The following is a 25,141-nucleotide window of genomic DNA, read 5'->3' as shown; positions in this document are numbered from 1 at the left end:
TATGGGACATAGCTATGGCTAAAGGAATGTACTAGCTGATAATGATTAACAGCAAGGGATGCAGATAATGGATTAAAGCAGCAGACATAGAGGAATTCACCCGATCACAACACTGTGGCAAATCTGTCCAAGGGACTCAATATGAAATCACTACAATAATGAAGGCCAAGAAACTGAAGGAATATAAAGCAGTGGCACTCAGAATACATGGCCACAGACACTGGACACTCGTATAGATGGAGACTAAATAATAAAGGAAGGATACACAAGAATAAGAAATATGGAACATGACTGTGCTGAAATAGTGCAACAAAGATGGGAGCACACACAGTGGTTTACATAAAACATCCTTTTGTTGTGGAAGAGCTCCTGAAGAGATTAGATAGAAGTCCCATAGAAGGTCTGCAAAGGAACAGTGAGTACTGTGATGTTGCCACAAATGTAAATAGTTCTTGCAAGCATGGCGCCACGGGGGCCTAACCATCCAAATACAGATTAAAGAATAAATGCCTTGCTAATGAGAATGCTCAAGTAATCCCAGATTCAATTGTTCACAGTCGCTTCAAACACTTGAGAAACAACTATTTAGAAAGGTCTCATGAAGAGTTGATTTTCCTTAATTAGAAGAAAGATGATCCACACCACTGACCCTGTAGTTTTTATGACTCAACAGCTTACACAACATGCTCCGAGGACCCTTTCTAGGAAAGAGCACAAGGCATCACCAGAGGCATATGATACAGCTGGAGCCATATAAGCTACCAGGGCTGGTCACTTCACCATTCAAATCACATGTATTTGAGCCTCAGTTTTCTTCTCCACCGCACTCTTGAGTCCAGCCATGCATGTAAAATAGATTTTACTAAAGGCAAGGTTGGCTTCAACTTTTAAGGTCAATATTACAGTCAAAGATAGGCAACATATCTTTAAAGTAAAATATGAAAAATGCATATCTGAAATTAACATCATCAGCACAGGACAAAAAAACCCCAAAACTTTAAAGAAATACCTTCAAGTCTAATTGAATGAATAATCACTTCAAAGAACAGGAGATGGCTTGCAGGAAAGGAACAAGATTTATCATGAAAGTAAGCTACAGTTTGGAGGTCAGAAGATAAGTACTGCCACAGGTTGAACTAACTTAATCTTGCAGATGAAAACCAACAAAATTAAAGAAGATTGAGGTGGCAAACAAAACTGTTTCAGCCACAGAAATAAAAAGAGGATGGGAAAAGACTGAGGCATATAGAGGACACTTCAAAAAGAGAAATATTTCACAGGAGATTACAGAGGGATTCACAATACAGCTTACAAAGCAAAACACCTACAAGGAGGACTGTATAGAAATTGAAATTAGTGAAAACAGAAGTTGCTGGATTTGGCAATCTGCACAGCCTCAAAACAGATTTGGAAAGAAAAGAGAATTCAATTTACTTGTGGTAACTTATTTAAACCCAACCCAATTTATTTATTATGAAATTGGATTTTCTAGAGGAAATAAGAACAGGAAAAATCCTATTGGACCCAAGCAAGTAAAATTGACACTACTAGGTAACTATGAGTTAAAATTTGGAAAGATAAGAATTTAGACACAAGTGGAAATGTGCATAAGGAACTTGGCGAAGGGGAAATTGCATCATGTTGCATTAAGAGAAAGTTCTGATGTGCAGTAAGGGTACTAGTTAAGCCCCTCCTTGGATATCAGCCTCTGGACAAAAACTACTGAGTATTTCCATAATGATCTTTAAAATGAGAGGAATACACTAGTTAAATTTGTTTGTGACACATACTTGGGAGACATCACCAACACAGACAAATGAAGTATAGCCCAACAAGAGAGGAATGATCTCGAGTTGTCAACTTCAACATGGCAAGTACAAGTACTCAGACACGAAGCTGTAAAAGTGATTGCTAAATCCTGCAAATGTTTCAATAGCAAATTGGTAATGAGGATGATGCATAGTTAATCACAGGATTCACAAGTTTGCAGTCTGTTGTGTAACATCACATATTGGAGAGTAATACTTCTATTAGGGCTGGAAAAGTATTTGTGCCACTGTAGACATTATGTGAAATTCTAGGGGTTTATGGTCAGAAAAGACAGCCTCAACCCAGAGAAGCAGAAAGGCTGGATTCCACTGGGACAGAACAGGGCAGGATATCTATGTTGAAGAGGTAGACATGAACAGTATTAGTAGGAAAGTTGCCTGGGCATAATTTGAAGAAGAAGTGTCTTCTCCGATGTGTTCTTACATATCCCCACAGACTATCAGCAAAACATTCCATAAATTGTGGAACTGGAGTGAGATGGAATGAGACAATATTACTAAAACTGACACAAATGTTTATGATTTTAGTACCAGAATCCTGAAATTAAATACACTTTCTGTACCAAATGTACTGTTTTTCTTCTCAAGCCAACTCTGGGCTAGTTTTGAGGCACACAGTCAATACTATGGACAATACAGAACAACTACATTTGAAAGCAGACAGGTTTCAAATTCCTTCAAATTGACATGAATTTTGTATTAGACCTGTGTACACAGTCCTTTTTGTTCTTCCTTTTTATCCTTTTTTGAATTCTGAATAAATTCATTTGAGGCACCTTTCAGTTCTCATGTAAACAATTTTTTTGTCTTCTGTGTTCATATCACCTTCAGTAATTTTGGAACTGTCAGGAAAAAATGCTAGAGATACTTTAGTCTGGGTCATTCTTCAGTTTAAAATATACTGGCTCACATGGCAGAAGCATGTCCCCAGCCTTCACATGTGAACAGCTGTTATGACTCTTCACTTCTCTAAAGGAGACAAATGTCCCAACAGTGTGAGAAACAAAAGGAAGCACCAAGTGCAGTTTCACACAGCTCAGTCTACTTTACACCTGGGCCACCTGGAGATGGTGCAAAATGGTGCAGCTCAGAACACGAGCTGTTGTTGCTCACACCATTGTCCATTTAATTACCCTATAGAAGCATTTATATCAGGGATCAAATCTGCCTGGACAGGTGAAAAAGTATTGTCATTTCATCCTGCAGTGTGTCTCCAAGCTACAGCATAGGTTCATTAGATAATACTCTTTGATTCCAAATTGGTTTTTAACTGAATTAATTCAAGTATATCATACCACTTTAACAAGATGATAAACAACATGCTGCTGAAGGAATATTTATGTTACTTATTATCTGAAGCACTGCATCAAAAACATTAAATTCATATTTAGACATTTCTGATAATCATCTAATTAAACTAGAGAGGCCTTCATTAAAATAAATGATGTTGTATTTCCTACATTAGCAAATTTCAAATTTCTAATTACTTTAATAAGTAAATTATTAAGCATTATTATAGGATTTATTATTTACATCTAACTAGAATTTTAATTATAGTAAGAAATTATATTATTTAAATAGTATTGAAATTTAATGCTTATATATTTATTATTTCTAATTATTAAGTATTATTAATAAGTACTGTTTAATAAACCAGTCTAATAAAATGATGGAATTTTTCTTATGAACAATTTCAATTAACCTGGAAAGTAAAACAGCAATGGATCATGCAGGAAGATTTAGCCCCATTATTTCATGATCCACATTAATGTTCTTGAAATCTACCTGCTGCACCCTTGCTTGAGCAGTGGATGTTTATCTCTTTGCCTTGAAAAAACAAACAGCAGTTTTGTCACAGAAATGGGCATAGGGCTCCCTGAATAAAAAAATATCTGCCACACCTGGCAAGTTTGCAAGAAGATGTCTCAGTAATTTGTAAGAGCACAATGTGTTCAACTTAGCCATGCTCTGTGCAATAACTAAACCTCTAAAAGTGGCCACTTATCATTCCCTTTTCCATGAAGTCCATGATTCATCATCAGAGGAGACACAGTTTTTTTTTCTGCAATATCTGTTTTGATTTAATTGTCCAAAGTTTCCACTGCCTCAGGCACTTCAGAATAATAGTTTCATTTGTCCAGGTTTTTAAACATATTCTTACACTAAACCAACAAAAATAGTTGCATGCAAAGTAACTAAATCCCAAAGATAATAGATTTGCCATCACAAATTTTTCATTAGCTCTAAATAAAGAAATCAACAGTTAAGAGATACTTTTGCTTCACAGAAGGGGCTGAGGTGAGGTAAGGATGAGCAAGAGGAAATCATTGTGAAAGTGATGCCATCATTTTCAGAACAGAGTGGCTCTGTAGTTTGCCCCCATTCAGTGGAGAGGTCTGTGTTAAGGCAGCGGAAATTTTAGTACAGCTGAACAGGTTTTGTTCCCTGTCACAACATCTGGAGTTGCACAACTGACAGTGGCTTTGCAGCTAATGAGGTACTGGAGTGTTCCTGCCAGTGGTGAGCCTGGACAGAGCAGGGGAGGCAGCAGCAGGACAGCACTAGAAGAAAACTGGGGCCAGAGTAAAAGTTGCATTAATCTGTTGTGCTCAGCCTGTACAAGGTTACTCCATTGATTCACCTGACAAAAATGTTAAAGTTGATTGGTTTTGGATGCGCGAGAAGCATGTGTTATGTTGCTGGAATGTTACCACACCAGACTTGCCTTCCCTTTCTTTCTTACAAAGGATGGGGGCAAAGTGAAGGGTCAGGAAAAACAGATTCTTTCAATTAAAACATCAGGCTGCCAAAAATTAGCAGTTTGCTAGGTTAACTTACTTGCAACATCTGACCCAGCCCCAGCTTCACTGACTCCCAAGCAAGCCACAAAATCACCGGCAATAGTTGGGAGGAGGAACTGTTTTTTTAACTCATGAGAACCAAACCTGCAACAATATAATGAAAAAGATAGGATATTAAAAGCTCATGAGGTAAATTTTTATTTAGAAGTTAGTTACAAATTTTATTCTACCCACACAATGATCAATTTTCATATGACCAGGTAAAAGCTGTCCCAGAGCCAAAAGATAGAATACATACCCTCCAAAGCTGTGATTCAGAGTCTTCACCAGGAGTGCAGTCACAATTATTTCAAACAAGTTTTAAAAAGTATTCAGGCATCTTACACAGAAGCATGTGGTTTAGATGCCAAAAATCTATCTTTATGACTGTTGCTTTAAAATTTCCAGATCTAAATAAGCATAATCCTTGAGGGCTCCCCTCAATGCTCCTGCACCAATCTGCAGCCAGCCAGGATGGAGGACCTGCTCCCTGTCTATCTTCTGACTTTTGCACCAGCTCTCTTTCAGGCTTTAGTGGTGACTGAAAAATTATGACATGTGACGACCACCACCTGCAAATATCTGTATTTAAATAATTTATATTTCACATCTGCATTTAAGTTACACAGTAAAATCCATTAATGCTTCTCCTCATCTGTTCTTTTATCTCCACAAAAATAACAAGGGAAACAGCCAAATGTTGATGGTATTTTAACACAAAAATCTCACTTGGCTGTATTTCAGTTCAGTTAAGAGGCACATGCTGTTTTCCCATTGTTTAGCAGCTTCCATCCATTCAAAACATGGTCCATCTCATCTCATCTCATGCTTGACTTTGTCCTAATTAATATTAACTGATTTCTTCTTGCAGTGTGAATGGTGAGTTCATGGTCTAGTTCTTGAACCTCTCTTGTATGACCGAAAAATTCCTTGGGTCGTGAAACGTCTTCCATGTCCAGGAATCCTTAAAAGTCAAGTTCCACCTCAGCCTTCTCTTTGGTATGAGGTTTCTCAGGTCAGCATCACCATTCACTTCCTTAGGCTTGCTGAGGTTTCCTTCTAAAACATTGTCCCAGACCTTCCAAAGCAGTGGTGCCACTCAAGCTGATACTAAGCTGTCCCCTCCAACCAACCCTGAAAAAAAGGACATGGGACAGCCAGAGAACAGACTGGGATCTGGCAGACACTTCCACTCAGTGCACACAAGGAGCTCAATTCCTAGTCCTGTCTTTGCTGAAAATCACAGCAGCAATCCCAAATAAATACAAGAAGCAAGACTGGAGTGCTTACTCCTTACTCTAGCACACTGGAACGAAGTTCCCATGTCGGTTAGGCAGTGTAATTTTTTAAAATTTTTCCATGGGAAATGATCAAGTATGGCTAGCTGTACATTCATTAGTCAAAAAAATACCCAAACAACAACATGGAAAATCAGATTATGAGAGCAGATAGTGGTGATTTTTGGCAATGCCTTTCAATGCTTGAAACATTGCTAACCTTTAGCACTTTAACAGAGGATTTTCACAGCAAGAACTTTTCTTAGAATAATATTTTTTGTTTGATGTCTTTGTTTTAAGTTCCAGAAAACAGTTCAGCTCTTTCCAAAACAAGATTACAGAAGAAGTTATTTCGCAATCAAAAAAAAGTCAGGCAACACTATCTTCAGAAGATGATTGGTCTCTGTGCCTTTCAGGAGACAGCTAGCTTCTTGCTCAGCAGCTAGATGTTGTGTTATAAATATGTAATTTCTAAATTATCTATGTAAAATTCTACCCATCTTAAATGTATCTCAGAAAAAGCTCACAAATGCAATATCCACTTCCTCCCAGTTTAACAGCTCCAGAATTACAAAACTCTGTTTGCAAGGAGATCACGCTCTGGGGCTCTAGACAGACCTGACCATTCTGCTTTCTGGTTTGGGCCATACCTCAGAGCACAATTTCCTGTGTGACTAACTGTGCAGCTTTAGCATCACTCTAAAATATATTTCTGTGCATTCGGGTATCCATGCACACACACACACACAAGTCTACAGTCAATGAATCATCTTGATCTTGTGTAACACAGAAATCCCAAGTGTGAGATTCTGACACTGAGTTGCATGGAAGTGATCCACCATTTCTTGCACCATACTTAACATTAGTGGAATGTCATGAAAACAAAGAAAAAAATTCCAGTGGTATACAATCTTGTAACTAGAGGGTAAAAGGAAAGTAAAACCATGGCAAAATACAGATGTAACACTTCTGTGATCCTCACAGTTCTGTTTATACATTCTGATAGTCAGCTGCAGCCTCTCTCCTTCACAGCAAACAATAAATCAGATAAATCAGAAAATAAAACTAACTTTTTAAAAATTAATTCCAAGGTATGCTATTAATGAGGGTAGAGAAAGAATCAGTAATGAGTGAGTAGATGAAATATAAAATCACTCTCTTTCCACTAAATAATCATCATTATCCTAACTATTTTCCTATAAACAACAGGAAAAAAAAGTGAAGGAAAGTTCCCTGCCTACTGCTGAGATAAACATCTCTACACTGATGTGGTATCACTACGGATATGACACCCTACAGGTTTGTTTATAAGCTCTGGGAAATGCATCTCATTCCCTGCCTCAGCTAGGAGCTGCTTTCTCCATTCTATTTGTAAACAAGCAAGGGAATTACTATATCTGAATTAATTTGAAAGACCTGGCAAAAAGTTACGTTCCAAACCATCAAAGGTCAGATCACTGCTGACAAAGTATTTTGCATTTAGCTCTTAAGTTTAGAAAGCCCTCTTGCTTCATTTAGGGGATTCTGGGAATTGCAGGAATCACATTCATGCAGTCAGTTTGCAGGTACACTCAATATGTGCTGGGTGAATGCTGAATAAAGCCCACACTTATGAAAGCCACCAAAGAGCTCCAGAGGCTCTTTTTAGGGAATGATGGTTGATTCCCATATTATTGTTTGCTTTGTGCAACAACATATAGCCAAGATACAAAACGTGATTTATCTCTAAGAATGGTTTAGAGTCACCACAGTTCACAGACACTTTTAAGGAAACCATCCAGGACATGGATGCTATTTGAATCCATGACCCAGGACAAGCAGTTGGCCCTCCCACTATACTGCATGAAGTAAAGATGCTCCCATGCAAAATTTCCTGCAGCAACCAGCTTCCTCTTTTCATTACCAAGTTTCACTTTTCCATGTGAAGGGTGTGGGAGGAGAGGGGGCATTGTACTGTATAAATAGCCAGTGGAATTGACCCAGCAGTGGAGGAAAAATTCAATAATGCAGATACAAATTCAATTAACAGATTTCATCAAGTTAACAACAATTTCATGCTTATTTTCCAAGAACTTCCACTGTAGAATTTCACTAGCACAGGTATACATAACGTCACTGTTTTACTACAGCAGAATAGAGTAATAGGAGGCCAAAAAACTGCAGTGGAGCAAAATCCCATTTTCTTTTACTCACAGGTTTTCTTTAAACCCCTGAATAAAAGGCTGTCACGGGGCCAAGGGCAAGGTAGTACTGTCTGAAGTCTTTTCAAATACTATTTTTATTCTCAGTTGGACTTAAGTAAGCTACTGTTGCACCAGACATACTGAACTCCATGCATTCAGCAAGCTTTTGGTGTATTACACGCAGGAGAAGAAAAAAAAAAGAAAAATTTTCTGTAGATGAGACATTTGAAGTCACACATGCAGCGGGAGAAACAGATGTCAAAGGAATAGAGCTTATATTCCAGACTCTATAGTAGATTTACAGGCACTTGCATTCAAAATGGGAAAAAAAACCCCAAAACAACCCCCTCAAACCTACCAGAAAATCCCTAAAATGTTCTTCTGAGTAAAATTTTCCTTCTTTTATATCTGTTTAGTGCAGAGAAATTCCCAATTTCAACATAATTATTTTAATTCCCACCCTCATCTTCCAGAATTTTAGGTGTATCCATATTCCAGGGGCAAACTACTGAATCAGCCTCTTGCCCCACTCTAGTTTTAAAAACTGCTGTTATGACACCCAATATCTATGGAACTACTATATTAAGAAGTTGGTAACTGTCTCTTTTATTGAGGGAAGAAAAGCCCCAGCAAACAGACTGAGAAAGTGCAGGAGCCTGAATGACAGCAAGTGACTAAAACAGGAACACTGACATAGCTGATGAGAAAAAGAAAAATGTTTAATTGCCTAGAATTGGCATATTTAGGAAGCTTGATATATGTGCTACAACTTTAGGACTGACACCTTACAAAGAAAAAGAGCAAGTAAATTATAAAATTGAATTAGACTGATCCTAATCATTACAACTAAATGCATCCTTAGTATTACTGCACTGGGATATCAGGCTAAGAAAAAGACAAAAATGAGCAATTTGGATTCTGGAATTAAAATTGTTTAATTGGTTGTGGCACCAAGGTTCTGTGTTTGTAAACATACCATGTACTATTAAACAAGGCTTATGTTTTAATATATAATACTCTGGCATTAAAAACAAATTTAAAAAAAAAAAAATTTCTCTCCTAAACCAAACTGTCTGATAGAAGTAGAGAGCAGGTTTTTTCCTCAAGCATTACTGAAGAGCAACTAGACAGTAAGTCTACACAGTATTGTTTTTTTCTACTTGTGACAATTTGGGTTTTAGGCTAAACCAAACTTTTTGAAAATTACCTTGTAAGAGCAGGAGTAGCCATGCCAACTTGCACTCCAACAGCCATAGGAACACCTGCACAGCGGATATTTCCCAGCTCTTCTGCCACTGCAATATTATAGGAGAAGTCCAAGCCCATGCCGCCATATTCTGAGGACAAAACAAATCTGTGATTCTCATGTTCGACAGGCATAAGCAACAAGAAAAACAACAACTAAAGATGTTGCTACTGCAAGGACTTGCCAACTGCAATTTAACTGCTAATTTTTAAGTATTTGAAAATTACCAGCTTTCCTTTCACAAAAGCAATACCACACTATTCTTTACAAGATCTGAATTGAGAATTACACCTGCTCTAATTACCCATATGCACATCAGGTCGCTTCTGAATATCCTAAGTAGCCTCATTACTTTTGCTGGAAACAGCAGGAAGAAGCAACATGCTGCTGAAAATGACATCAGAAGGCAAAATTATTCTTTGCAACAGCAAGGTCTTATGAACAAACCACACCACAAGGTAAGGAAAGCTTTTATTTGCCCACGATAACACCTGACACCTACTCTCATCCCACAATGCAATCACCTTTCTCAGACGCAGCAGTCGAGTCAACACGGAGTGAGACCACATGCAGGTCTGTTTCTATGCTAAATTACTGTCGTAGCTCCAAATTCACGTTAGACACAACTACAGAACTAAACGTGTATTTCATATCCTGGAACCTGGTCCATGCAGGGATTAAAGCATTCTTTGTTCACAGGGGCTGACAACCATGGGTGCTGGCTCAGTGCCAGTACAGGTCATTTCTCCCTCTCTCCACCCCCACATTCCAATCTGCAAATTCAATTAAAGAGGAAATTATTCTTCACCTCATTCCCATGCCTGGTGCTGATAAACCCACCACACAGTGAAGCACAGAAAAGGGCTACATTGCTGTGATGGATGAGGTAATTTTTAGCTGTATTAAATAGGTTATAGTCCAAAGGAAATGTGGTGAGAAAGTGAAGGTTACTGCTTGACGTCATTAACTGACTGAGAAGCTTTGATTAGATAACATTGCCTTTTTTTTTCTTTATCTCCTTTGAAGAGCGGCTAAGAAACTTTCAAATAAATACATACAAACCCTCACCCCTCACACACACAATAAGGGGGAGATGACCCTCTTCTGTTTTTACTGGCTGACCTCAAAAACTGACTACACCCCTCTAATGACCTGCTCTGAAGTTTTCAAAAAACACCATTAAATAAAAGTCAAAACACCACAGTGCATATAAACATGGGACTTTGCATGCTATCATCTGTTTCCTTAACCCACAGAAACTATCTTTGTGCATCCTTTCTCTGCTGAAAGGAAAACATAAAAGGCTAAGCATAAAGTTTGGTTTTAAAAACACCTTTCTCCTTGGGTCATACTGAATAGTCTAGACTGTCAAAATTAAAAAATGGCTACTTTTCCAAACTTTTGCCTGAAAAGAATGTTTCTTAAAAATATACACAAAATTAAAGTTTCACTGGGAGCTTAAGCAGCACAATGAAACAACAGCAACATAGAAAAGTGTTTAACATAACAGATAATCTAATTTCCTTGCCTTTACACAACCCCCATCAATAAATAAATGCTCTGAGGAGCAGTAAGGAATGTATGGGCATGTAAAGGCAGGACTATTTAAAGATAACTGGTATGAGAGAGATTTTGTTAATTTTGTATGAATCTACAGCAGAGTTATAATACTTAACCTCAGTTTTGGCACATTATGAATGCTTTTCATTAGATTTTATATTTTTAAAAATCAGTCAATACTTCTATTGCCAAACTGCAGCTATTACTGATTTTATCTCTAGTTTTATCTATCAGGCAGTTATATTCCCATCTTTCACTTAAATTCCACAGATGAAAACCTTAGTTTTTTTATTTAACTGAAGTAACTTCCCAGGAGGAATGCTATGCTCAAACTGACCCAAAGAAGGGCTACTTTATCCAAGTATACAGCTTACAGACATTCTGGGTCCATACCTCAATCCATTGTATATTACCACATAATAGACTCTTCTAGCTCTCATTTGAGATTAAATACTAAGCAATACATTTTAAAAACAAAATACTGCAAAGGGCCAGCTTTTATAGGGGTAACATTGAAAGAATTTCCTTGCAAAGGGAGTAAAGGAGCAGAACAAGCCCTTGGGAGCTGGAGGCGGACAGGGAAGGCCTGCCAGGCAAAGAGATGATAAAATCCAAAGATTTCATAATCTGGGGATAGATAACTCAAGAGACAACCACAGATGCAGGCAGGAAGGGCAGAAGCAAATGGTAAAATCATTAATCAGACCACACCTAATTTTTCATCCATTCTGTTCCAGAAGCCAAGAACCTAACGTTTCATGGAGAAATGTGAGTGGTTTGATGGACAATGAGAGGGAATGTCTTTTTGGGCCCAAAATACTTGATCAGGGTGGAGACTGACTTGTCAGTGCAGACTGTGCTGCTATATCTGCAGTAATTTGGGTAACTTATGCCATGGCTAGTCGAGTTGCATCCCATCTCTCTGGAGAACTGGAGCTCCACACGGAGCCAGGCTGCCAGCAGCGTCATACGCAGTAATAGCAGGCAGTGCTGGCTGCAAGCACCAAAGAAACTTTATTTTTTCCTCAGCTCCTGTGGCAGCCTGGTGCATGCAGCCACACTGCTGGCACTCCAGTCAGCTATTTTGGGGCTGGTCCCAGCACATTTCCCTGCATGACATGGGAATGAGCTCTTAAGCTGAGACAAAACCACCAGGCCATTCTTATTTCCACTCCTTCAGTGATGATGGGGAATGGTTTACAGAATTAATGTTTAGTTTTTATTTGGAATAGAGTTTACTCTTTTTGGAATAACTCTTATTTGCAAAAAAGGGAATATGCTGGTGGTAGCAGGTTTATATTTGCCAGTCTCATCAACAAACACCACTTCCTGGAAGTATCTGCACTATGATGTAATGCTAATTAAATTTTAATTCAGAAGAGCAAACATCAAGCCTAATATAGGAGTGAAAATTTTGGTGAAATTTCTGGTGAAAAATCCATAATGAAAGCAACAAACCTATTCCAGATTTGATTGCTTTACAAAACAAACAAACAAACAAACACACAGAGAAAAAAGCCCCAAAAATAAACAACAACAAAAAACCGAACCACACCAAAAAAACCCCCACATCAAGAATAACTATATTTAATATTCACGTGTAAAACATTTCTGGGGTAAATATTTCATTTAACTTTAAAATGAGATGAGGGACCTTTAGAGAATTGTTTGGCTACATTACCATTTTTAATTTGCAAGAAATTTAAAAGAATAAAGCACAAACTAGATTAAACTAGTCTAATGCACTACTGCTTTTATAATTGAAAAGAGGTAGAAAAAGGCAACTCTGCTACATTCAAATTGTTTCTGTTTTGGTGATAACAGCACAACTTCCAACTGTTAAATAGCTTAATATGATATCTTATCCATTGTCAGACTTCAGGTTCTTTTACAAGACAATTAAAGTATAAGACTCAAAGCAGAGAACACAGGAACACACAAATAAATAAAGATTCTGCACTGCAGACCATGGGCAGGACCTGAGGTGCAGGAAGAAAAAGGTGTGAGGAGGAAGGAATAGCAGAGAGGATGTGCAGTGGGCTGACTACAAGCTCCCATCCCAGTCCCACCATGCCATGTGAGGTGGCGAGTGAGGTAGGTGACTCAGAAATGAAGAACTGAAGCTGAACTCGGGAAGAGGCAGGAGAGGACAATGGAACATCTTGTTTTAATTTGCCTTTGCTTCTCACTACACAAATCTATTTTAATTGGCAGGAAATTAAAATTATTTTCTCCCAGCCAAGTCTGCTTTTTACCATGACTGTAAATGCTGACCAGTCTCCCTGACTTTTTCTCAACAGCCAGGCCTTGGCATTGTATTTTCTCCCCTGTCCTATTGAAGAGGGAGTGTGAGCTAGTGGCTAGCCAAGATCAACCATAGTCAATACATTAATCTATTCTTTTTAATTGGGTCTCTGCATTTCTACTAATCACCACCACCACCACCATATTATTTTAACACTCCCATGCTACAAAAGCTCCTTATTTTATATAGACCAGCAAATTTTTACATGCCATGTTTGTGACCCTGGCAATGGTGTAGGAATCCAAAAGAACACAGTGAATTTAAAAAAAACCCCATTGTTTTTAAAAGATGAAAGTGTACATTCTACTAAATCTGATAATTTAGGGTATCAGGACTTTTATATATGAATATAGGGCAGACTGCACAGATGATGCCCAAAACCAGAAATAACAGAGCAAGACATGATCTGACATGTCAAAATAGAAATACTGCTGAGAAGGTCAGTTGGAAAAATAAAGGCAAAGAAAGTCTGTGATGAAGGACTCATAAAGGAAAATGAGAAGCTGAAGTCTTCCATATAATAATTACATTTTTGTGAAGACCAGAGAATTTCTTGCCGCTTGTTCAGGATCCCTGCTCAAATATGACTCTGTTCAATGACGAAACAAGCTTGAAGTCTCTAGTCAAAAACTGGTAAAAGTTTACAAGTGTCTCCATTTGGAATTTGCTTCTGAACCCCATCTAGTAGCTGTCACTGGCAATGACAACATCCGTGGTGAAAAGGGTCTGTGAGTGAGTTGAAGCAAGGTGAAACAGGTGGTTCTCAGAGCGCTTTAAGAATGTAAGTGAGCCTGGACAAAGGAATGGTGATAACAAAATACAGCCCTATACAATGCTCCATTTTAAATGCTTATATAATATAAGCTTGTTTGTTCAAATAGTTCCCAAAGTTTGAATAAAATATATCTACACCAAAGAAAATCACTCAGTGTTATTTCTACTATTGGCACCTACCTCAGTGAAAGAAAAAAACAAATATGTGCTCTCATTTCTAGTGACTAGAAAGACAAATAAAGCATGGATCAAGTCCCATTTTGAATATAGGTCTGAGAGACTCCTACATTTGACACTAGAATGACAGAGTTAATTGCCAGTTTTAATCACAGCCTACAATTTTAAATCAACAGAAGCAAAATTTAAGTGTTCAAACCTTGTTCATCTGTCATAAATATGGTTCGAGAATTTCAGTTCCAGAGAACTACAAAGAGCCTTGAATCTACATAACTGTAAATGTCATCAGGTAAGACAGTACAGAAATCCATATTACAATTCCTTTCCTCTGCTTTATATAGAAGGAATTCAAAGAATTACCAAGGGTGTACTCTCTGTCTTGTGCAATTTCCCATAAACACATTCTAAAAAGTTGAGAATGATGAAGCTCAGAAAACACCTCCTGCCTTCTCTGGCTGGGTGTAGAGGAAAAACATCTCATTTAGTGTAGCAGAAACACTGTGAGTCGACTTTAGTCAATTTGTTGGCTATTTTTCCCCCCAGATCAATTCACAAAAAACAAAACAAAAAACCCACCAAGCAAAAAAACTTCCAACACAAACAAACCCTTGTAGCAGATGCAAAGTTCCTTTTAACAGATTACCTTCATCAGATAGACCAAACTCCCTCAGTGGGAATGAAAGTTTGTCCCAAGCCAGGAAAAATTATAGTGCTTCATGATTTTGTTTGGTTGATCCTAGAAAGATTGCAGTCACTTGCAGTACTTGCTCTGTCACAGATACTATTTCATCCAAAAATTCTAAGACAGGTAAGGACTTATTCTGTTAACCAAACTTTTAATATCACTCTTGTGATCCAGTAACCCTTGGAAAAGGAAAAATATGGATTGCCTTCCATTGTTAGCAGCACAAGTACAATCCCAAGAGCAATTAACAACACAAAATGTGTGTTCCTGCAATATAACTTCTGTATCCTATATTCTGTATTCTTTTCCTTCTTGCTATAGAAGTGATCACAGTTGCCACCACAGAAATTAAATTTACTGAGATGAATAAGGTGATTGGGTCTGTCCAGCACTGTTTTAGATTAAGACAGAGCTATGCTGTATACAGAGCTACAAAATAAAGGAGAAACTTCTCCCACAGTGTAAGGATAAAAACTATCCTATAACACCACTGGAAAATACCACAGAGGAACTCGGCAGTGCTGACCATTGAGCAGATAAATACTGCCACTAAGCAGATGAATGCCCCACACAGACCTGGCCCCAGCTGAGGACAGTATGGGCACAATTTAAAAGGGTTAAAAGCTGTACAGGACACTTCAGTAAACAGAGAAGTATATTCTAAATCACTAAGTTCCAACAGCTACACTTGCTACCCTCTGATTTCCAAAACCTCCCTCACAAATTTATAAGGGTTCTTCATTTTCCAAGTGGTTATACAGTATCACATTGAGTCAGCAATCACATTTGCATAAAACTTCGAATTCAGAAGGTTATCAGAGCTCTTAAAAACAATATCACACAACCCCTCCAAACTGTGTACAAGGAATGTTATGGGGAAGGAAAAGCTACATTGCCCAGTATAATGGAATAAAATGCGCACATGGCAATGTAAGAAACGTTAAAAATGTAAAAGATGCCATAGCCAAAAGAGAAAAGAGGAAAAAGAAAAGCCAAAGTGCACACAGCCCCAGGCACCAGCTATTGCGTCAGCTCAAAGTCAGAGAAAAACTTGAAGAAATTCCTGGTCAGACTCCTCAGTCATCTTTTGCCTGGAGTTTAAATGGAGTTTATTTTCCCCCTCGCTCAGCTCTGACCCAACATACATCCACAGAAATTGGAATTTAATCGAAATAGTTAGACCACCCTACAATTTTTTCTTTAAGGTTAAAGAGTTCAGATCTCAGTTATTGTACATTTGAAAATGTCAGTCAAACTAAATGCCACTGCATAAAGAAAATGAAAAAAACACCAAACGTGGAAAAATGAAGTCAAGAAGTGTATAGGCTGAATATCACCCCTCCTGAACTTCAGTGGCAAAGCAATGGGGCTTCCCTTTGGGGAAGCTCATAAACAAACCACAGAATGGGTTTCAAAGATATCACCTTTGCAATCTGCCTGCTGCCTGAGATAATCAACCAGCGCCAACTGCAAGCCTCCTTATGTACATGAAACACACACATTGCCACAGGCTCTTGCACATTCTCCTGGTGTAAGCTTTGCTTGTGGATACTCAAGTGAATTCTCTGAGTCAGGAGTATCCAGCAGTGAATATTGCTGCTCTCCAGCTGGAGTGCTCTCCACCTTTCTGACATCAAATCCTTCAACACCATGCATGTCCACTGCAGTCCTTCGACACAGCTGTGAGTCATCCCTCAGAGGCACCGAAATCTGTCATCAGGCTCCATGAAGCATCTGTCAGCCCCATGTAAAACCTGCTATTCCTCCCAAGAAAATGTCTGCACAGCTGCTCAGCTACCTGAAAAATATTTGTTCATTTTGAACAGGTGATACTTAAGTCCACACCTGTACAAGAATGAAGCAGGTGTGCTTCATTTTTTATGTGCTGCTGGTGCTCCTATTCAGGACTCATCCTCTCGTGAACTACCACAAACTCCCACCAAAAGTTCACATTACTCTGCATCAGAGCAAATTTTCTTCAAGTAGGGTCTGAAGTGTGAATGCACAAATAGCTATTATAAGGAATATACAGTACAGCCATGCAACCATCCATAGGTGAAAAGGGAAAGAAAATGGGAATTGACTTACCAGCAGGTAACAGAGATATTCCAAAGAACGTTCCCCAGTTTAAGCACAACAGACAGAAAAGATGAGTAACATGACTGCATACCAGTATGTGCATTTGTAAGGAATTTTTAAAAGCTGGATGAAAAGGAGTCACTGCTCTCAGTTTTGTAGCACTCTATCAGCAAAAAGCAGACTTTCTGCCTTCATTTCTTTAAGGTATCAGGATATAGTCAATATTAAAAAGATCCAGAGTTCATTCTGTTCCTTCTAAACTCCAAATAAATAAATAATTAAACAGAGAAGTATTACGAAGTGATTCAAGGATTACAGATTTATTTCATTTGCTACTAATTAAAATTTCCATGCTAAGATTCAATACGGAGCCCAAATATCTATCAGCTAAAAGCTATCTTTAATTTTCTTCACTACTAGATCTTTTATTCCAGTCCAAGCTAATAAATAGCTTGCTGGCAATCCTTGTTTGTCTGACATGAAAAACTTTAGACACTTAGCTCAACATGTCACACCCAAAGACATAAATTTTACTAGATCACATGTTCCAAAACTTACAATCTCCACATGGAATTATGAATTGGGAATTTGAAATTTTGGGCATGGGGGAAGAAACCTAAAAAATGCTAATTTTTAATAGCTTTAAAAAAAAAAAAACAGCATGTGTGCAGTGAATAATGAAATAAACTTTGGACATGCTCTGGAGCCAGCCTGGCCAGCACAAGGGTTTTAGTTCAGTGGAACCAAACTTGGAACAGAAGCACACTGCAGGAGGTTTCCACAGGAATTTCTGATCAGCACAGGCTTAAGGGACTAAATGAATTTCCAGTGGCTGATTTCTTAAGTCGTTCAGATATTGGGTCAGATACTGAGAAAAACATAACATGCCATCCTAGAATGCCTGCCACATTGCAGGTCAATATATTCCCAGCACAGCCACTGACAAGGAATTATTAAAGAGACATCCATCAGGTGATGCTGCAGCTAGAAGCTCACCCCTCTGTTATTAGGTAATTTCCTTATTTCCAAAGTCTCTTCAGCTGGCAACATCTGCATCTGCACAGCCTTCAGAGTGGACAGGGCTGGGACCACCAGCTCCTCAGCTCCTTGTCTCTGCCAGCTCCCAGCTGCTCACTCTGCGGAACAGCCCACCCTGCTGCGGGAGCATCGCCAGAGGTTTCAGTTCCTAACTACAGCAGAGACCAAAGGAGAGCATCTTCTGTATTTGTGACTGTTGAGAAACCTGACTGGTTTTGAAACTGCTTTCAGTCAGCAAAAGCAAAGCAATAAAAGAGTATTTCTAGATCTGCGCAATGGATTGTGGTGAGCTCTTGGAGACAAAACTCAAATTTGCAGTTTTCCAGGAAAGGCAATGGGTTTGATCTCAAACTGGGAACAAAAGTCAAATAAAAATGAAAAAATATGAGTATTTTTATAACAGTCAATTGTATGTTTCTGACGTGATTTTTTTTTTTTGTTAAGAAATACAAAGGAAATATCACAATAAAAACCATTTCTGGGGTAAAAATGAAAGACTTTTTCAGGGTCAAAATAATGCCTTTCCCCTTCATTTTCTACAACAAAGTCAATATTACAGTAAAACTGATATGTTTCCATGCTTTCTCTATTCTTGTTAATTTTAATGGAGAAAATATTTCATTGAAAATTTTAATTTGGTTTAAGGAGTGTGGACAAACATTTTAAACCCTATTCTAGAGCTGAAAACACCGGGCTCAATTCTCATTTTTACCTATGATTCTGTGTGCATCCTGGTTCTTAAGATTTATCCGCCAGACTCTATCATGAAACAGATTATCCTTCTCTGTTTGTAGAAGAGCTGACACAGCAGGATTCTAATCTGAGCTACAATCTCCAGGGTGAAATATGCTGCACTGCTATTTTTATTTATGCTGACATTGGAGGGTGTGCCTGATATGTGGTACTGGCTGAAAATGAAACTATTTTCAGTATAAATTTCAGTATATATATTTTAATATATTCCATTTAGTATATATATTTCAACATATTTCATTCAAGGTTGTTTTCTTCAAAATAACCTTCTACTCAAAGTATTATATTATTTCTATAAGCATTTCATCAGCAAATGTAGTCTACTCCAACAAATTATTACTGATCAGGATTATCTGTTTCTTCTTTCAGATTTGGTTCTGAAATCAGTAACAAATCAGCTCTCAAACACAGGAAAAGCAGGTTGGTTATTACAAGGGGGAATAACATCACCCTGCTGCAGACCAGATAAAATTATAATACAGTTTACAATTAAAATCACATCAAACTGCCTAATACACAATTATCTGTGTGACACACGGAGGTCTGTAACATACCTAGAGAATAACCTGGGGCAAAAGGAAAATGACTTGGCTAAAGGTATCTGTAGAAAACTAAGATGAGTTAAGGAAAATAACACATCCTCCCCAGAAAGTCCTGTCACCTTCCCTGACTCCCAATCCTACATGAATTACAATTAATGATCCTGAGAATTCATGCACCCAGTAGAATAATTACCCTTTAATTATACAGTTTAGCTGTATTTTTTACAACAGAAATAGAAATTAGATTTATCCATAGCAAATTAAAGTCTACAGTAAGGATGCATTTGCACCACTCACTATATAAACACTTGAGACACACATCTCAATAATTTACTTGTTCATAAATTGCTATACAACAAATTTAATCTCAGATTCTTGGTCTTAAAATATCACTCTAGAGTTACATAGCAATAAATGTGTTTTTCAGGGCAATAATATATTGAATATGTAGTCACATAGTAAATTTGTAAAATAATTAAATTTCATTGCATTCTCCAAATAATTCTGAAAGGCAAATTATATGAACATATGTACTGTATTGTTATGGGATGTCCCTGGAACTGAATTTAAAATATTAATGTTTTAAAATAAAAGCAGTAAAACAAGTTAATTTTTATTGGAAAAAAAACAACCTAACTGTTCTTCACATAAATTTATAAATTATTGCAGGGAATATTTGAAAAATAATTTTAGAAGTATTGCCAAATACCTGAATTATTATCTTCATGACTCAATAATCTACCTAATAACACACCTTCCTTTCAAATAAAAAAAAAAAAATACCAGAGAGGCTGGAGTCCTCTCTACCTTCCACCTCCCAAGGAGACAGACTGTTTAAAATCATCATGCTTCCCCCATCTCTCCCACACATGTAGACAGAAAGTGAGGATGATGGGGGAGTGAAAAGTAGCCTTTTCATGCAGGAAAAGACTTTTCAAAACTACATATTATTACTAACTTTTAAAGTTGGTCCTGTATGATGGACTTTCCATTAGAGCCATCTAATTGCAAAGAATTTTTAAAGCACTTGCAACCACCCATCACATACCAGGTGTTTATTACAGTGTTGAGTGTACTGTTTCTAAATGAGTAACTGAAACATCTGAAATGAAAAATAAAATTGCATTCAGTTTATTGTCAAGTAGTGTAAGACTCTCCAGAAACAGAACACACAATTAGAAAATTATATTAATATATTAAGGCTCCTTGTCATGGTTTTGAGTTACATAACTTTCCATCTCGTGAGGGGTATAATTTTAGAGGCACACTCAATAGTCACAAACTATTTGCCTAATTTTCACATGTGTCCATCTATCTACCTCTAATACCAGAGGCTTCTGCGGCCATGAGACCCCACTGGGCAGCACAGGCCTGTAAGAAAGGGAGCTGAAGAGGATTTTATGACCATAGGCACCTTTTATCATGGTTAGACATCTCGTTGCGTAGCTACTCTAAGTAAGATTGCTGCTGAATCCTTTGTTTCCCTGTGGCCTACTGGACATTTCTGTTCAGGGAAAGAAATATTTTCCACCACCCCCTCGTTACTCTTAAGCCACATCTCCAAAGAGCTTGCTGATGAGATTTCCAGTATTTCACAGACACCTCAAAGAGGTGCTGCCCAAAATTTGTTTCCTCATTTATGGGCAGCACATGACATGGGAGGTGGCTGTGACTGCAGGGCTCACCCTGATGAACCACACAAGGAGCCAATTGCTGCTGGACCCTTGGAGTTCACCTGCAGCTGAGATGCTGTGGGCTTTCTCCATTGCACAGCAGAGGAAGCAGATGTGCAGATGTCTGCCCTAGAATGGTTCTGGCTTGAAGATGCATTTCCAGCACAAATCTTGTATCTCACAGTCATGCAAATATGGGGCACAGCCAACATCTCTGAGCACCCTTAGCCTGGTGGAGACACAAGCCCCACACTGACTGAGACCCCACTGTGTTTATAAACTGCCCAAAAGCCAGGTCAGCTGCTCAAGGGTGTGAAGCAGTTTTTCAATGTTAGCATCATCAAAGTCCAAAGCTAGATGCCGAAGAAACAAAGTGACATAAGCATCTGTAATCAGTGACCCATTCTGAAGCCTCTGCAATGGCTCAGACAAAATTATAATAAATGTATTACAACTCAGAAGCTTCACAATGCTGAGCATACTGTGCATCCTTTCAATGCTGCATCATTATAGTCCTTCATCTCCTTAAGGACTTCAACTATTGGCTAACGCATTGTGATTAATCCAGTGCACAGCATCTCTCAGCATCAGGTAGTCCCAAACTGAGTGATTCTGGCAACAGTAAATTAATGGTGAGCAAAGCAGCTCGTTTGTGCCTTGTTTTTCCCAACTAAATCATTATACTGAACCAAGGAGAATGAAAAAGCCCACATCAAAGGCATCAATTTATGCTCAATTCTCTCTATCCTTAAAAGAGTTGAGGAAAGGACAAATACATTGTTCATTGAATACTGAATACTCTAAATTAGCAATAAGGTTTAAGACCATGCTGTGCGTCATTAAAACAATGAAAGTTTACATGAAAAAATCCTCAGCTGTAAAGTTGGAATTATCTTTCCATTAAAAATATAAACAAAAAAAAAAAAAAAAAAAAAGGGGGAGGAGGAAGAGCCACAAGTTTTTCTGTCTGGAAAAGATCACAACACCTTCTAGGCCACAGCCTCAACACTTCAAGTCAAGTTACAAAAAACAGGACAAACATGAATTAATGAGTATCTTCTATCTCAAAAAAACTCCAACGCAGAAACAAAGGGTAAACAAGAGCTTATTTATTTTACTCCCATTTGTGCAAAAACGGTATAATTGTAATGACTGAGCTTCTGTTTTTCTTATGCCACCAAGTGTCAATAAAGAATTTTTCTCATTTGAAATCCTTCTCACATTGTGACTAATGCTGTTTTCTAAATTTTGGAGTAGCACTGATAAAGGATGGACTGAGAGCAATTAACTAAAGCAAGACATGCAAAAGCAGCAAATACAAATTCATCTAAATAGCATACTAAAAGACAGACCTTAGAAATTACACTTTCAAACCAAACCACATCACTATTCTCTGCATTTTAAGGAGGCTTACATGAAAGAATAGATACATTTTCCTGTTATGCAGACTTTTCTTATGCGTTAATAATATTGCCATGGAAAGAAACAAGAAAAAAGCCACATAAGAAACCCCATATTTTTACCATTTTAGGGAAATTGCTGTGTTTGGAAGCTCTGCTGCTGCAGACTGAAGTTACCCAGGTTAATGTTTTACCACTGGAAAATGTCTTCCATTTGCAATTTAATTGCAATTCACTCTGCAAGATTTGGCTTGCTCCTCACTTCATGTTGGAGTGGTTAGTGCTGTTGGAGTTCTGTTTAATCTTGCCCTGCAGTTGAAAAGATGTGTGCAGCCTGTCAGCTTCCAGAAAACTTTAGGCTAAGCCTTCCAGCAAAATAGAAGAACTGCCAAGTTTTACTGTATTGGAATGAAGAGATATAAGAAACCGGTTACTCTTATTTGAACATGGATATGCTTGAGTAATCAAATAACACACCTTGATTTGATTTTTGTTTGTTTTCCATCTCTCAGTGTATCCTTCCATGCTGACATTCCAAAGCTAAGATGTGTCTTCAGACAAATTCTGGTCTGTATTTTCCATTTTAACCCGGGGTGAAACTTCTCCCTAATTTCTTCCTCAATGAAAGGTTTTTATCAGTGTAAGCGCAGCTTTGGGCGCCATGCTTCACTCAGTCCTGTTATGCTAATGAAGTTTAATCTTCTTTTTCCCACATTCAGGATGCTTCTGTAATATCTTAGCAAGATGAAGGCACATTCCTAATCTGATTGTTTTGTTGATTACAAACACAGAAAAGATGGAAAAATCCAAACCAAATTCATACAGATTTTACAGCTAGATAAGGAGACCTCTGTGTTTAGCCTGCCAGCAATGGAGAATGTGTTGCAACAAGGTTATAGAGAAACGAATCATGTTGGAATTTAATTGTCCCTAGTGTTTCCCTGTTGACTCACTTTATTTTTTCTTTAATCTGACCTCTAGCTAAGTTTCTCAACTGCTGTCAACACCACCCACAGTGCTGTGGTCTCCAATCACTAAGCAAAAAGCCCTCAGCCCCCCACACTGCCTTGCTGCCTCCCCATTTATTGATGATCAGATTTCACTTAGAGATACATGGTACTACCTGCTATCAGGTCTTTCCTGCTAAGGAAGAGAGAGGCCAAACAGCTGTACCTCTTACCCTTCATTTACCCATTCATCTACCTTCATTTTCTTATCTCCTTGCATCGGCCCAGGAGCATTTTATGTGTTTTTAAAATAAATGGCAAATAAGGCAATAAAGCCTTTCATTTAAAATGCCTTCCTACTTACTGAAAAGATGAAAAATTTTTTCCCCTTAATGATGACAGCACGATTTACAAACTGATAAAAGGCATGGAGGAGGATGGCATGGAAGGACAAAGTAATTCAGAAAAAGTGCATTGCTTGCAATTTGCTGTTGTGATATTTATGGTCTCTATGACAAAGTAAATACTGCAAGATAACTAACACAGTGTAACGAGCAAGTCTCTTGGTACACAAGTCATAGGATTTTGCCACAATCTCGAAGAAGGCAAAGCAGAAAAAAAAAGAAACCCTGAAGCTGACAATAGTATAATTAATTAACAAGAAACACAATAGAGGAGCAATTTCAGGGAAGTGCACAGAAAGGAAGGCAGACAGCTGGGGACAGTGATGCTCACCATTGCAGAAAACCAAGGAAATTAAAGAATAAAAGTATTTTATTTTTAAACCTAATTCAATGAAGCAAGGGGTGGAAGGAAATACAAATCCTCCAAACTAAGTTGGTATGTACTTTAACTGGAGATTCCTCCTGAAAAAAGCAAACAGTAAGAAAAAGCTTCTTCAGAGGCAGGTAGAGATTCTGGAGAAACACAACCCAGCTCCACCACTCAGAGGAATTCAGCTTTAACAGACTTAGATTTTTTATTGCCATCCCACAATCTCGTCTGATGTAAGAGTGACCTCCATGGAAACTGGCATGTACAGGACAAACCTAACAACATGGTGAGGGCTCACAGCCCTACAGAGACTGCAGCCCCAAACATAGATTTGGGACTTTTACCAGCAGGGACTCTCATTTTCCTTATCCCACTGTGAGGACTGGTCTGAAGATAACTGACTGTCCCTAAGTAAATATGAGCCACTGCTCCATCTGCAAGCAGAAGTCAGCATGAGAAGAATTTTTTACTCCTGGAGCAGCCATGGCCATCACACTGTGGTGCTGTCAGCAGCTCTGCTGTTATTCCAGCCTAAGCATCATTCGTCTCTCACTGTTTGTTTCCTCATCCCTCAGCCACACTATCACTGCTGCCTGAAGAAACAGAAGAGTTACTAAATAATCAGTACTAAATAGTAGCAGATTGTTTTAAATTACACTGCAGTAGACTTCACTGGTTATGCTATCTCCCTGCACAACACAGTGGGTCCCCACTAATTTTAATTATTGGAAGGATATTTTTTTTTAAATGAATCTGTGAAATTTACATCAGCTCTTTAAGAACCTTTGTGGCAAGAAAGTGTGCTTCCACTTTAAATCTCCCTTTTTTCTAATTCTAATAGCCACTCTACACATTCTTTAATGAGTGTTACCAATCCCAACAGGACTGTCTGAATAGTGCCAAACCAAACTAGATGTATATGAAAAACTTCTTGTCCCATACCCAAACTCTATAGAGAAGTTTCTTATTTGTCTGTTTAATACTCTATCCTGTCTTTTACATGACAGAATAGCAAAAGACAGGAGCAAAATCACATCAATTTTGGTGGCTTGTTCCCCA

At 38.1% G+C, this 25,141-nt stretch overlaps 1 protein-coding gene across 4 annotated transcripts in view; it reads right to left on the bottom strand.

Moving 5' to 3' along the window:
* LOC146440979 (putative acyl-CoA dehydrogenase 6) overlaps positions 1 to 25,141 on the bottom strand; it is an 88,703-nt gene that overhangs the window by 20,842 nt on the left and 42,720 nt on the right. For 3 of the 4 annotated variants that reach the window (XM_085050732.1, XM_085050729.1, XM_085050730.1), the window contains 2 exons: positions 9,337 to 9,466; positions 4,668 to 4,774 (listed from right to left, as the gene is read on the bottom strand). In XM_085050732.1, coding sequence (XP_084906858.1) covers positions 4,668 to 4,774; positions 9,337 to 9,466 — 237 coding nt within the window. Of the gene's footprint in view, positions 1 to 4,667; positions 4,775 to 9,336; positions 9,467 to 16,964; positions 17,135 to 25,141 lie in introns of those variants that run through there. The other variant, XM_085050731.1, reaches the window with a different exon arrangement.

This window comes from Lichenostomus cassidix, chromosome 2, assembly GCF_008360975.1.
Source record: "Lichenostomus cassidix isolate B80296 chromosome 2, HeHo_3.0, whole genome shotgun sequence".
Taxonomy (NCBI): Eukaryota; Metazoa; Chordata; class Aves; order Passeriformes; family Meliphagidae; genus Lichenostomus; species Lichenostomus cassidix.
This window is presented reverse-complemented; position numbering and strand designations above follow the sequence as displayed.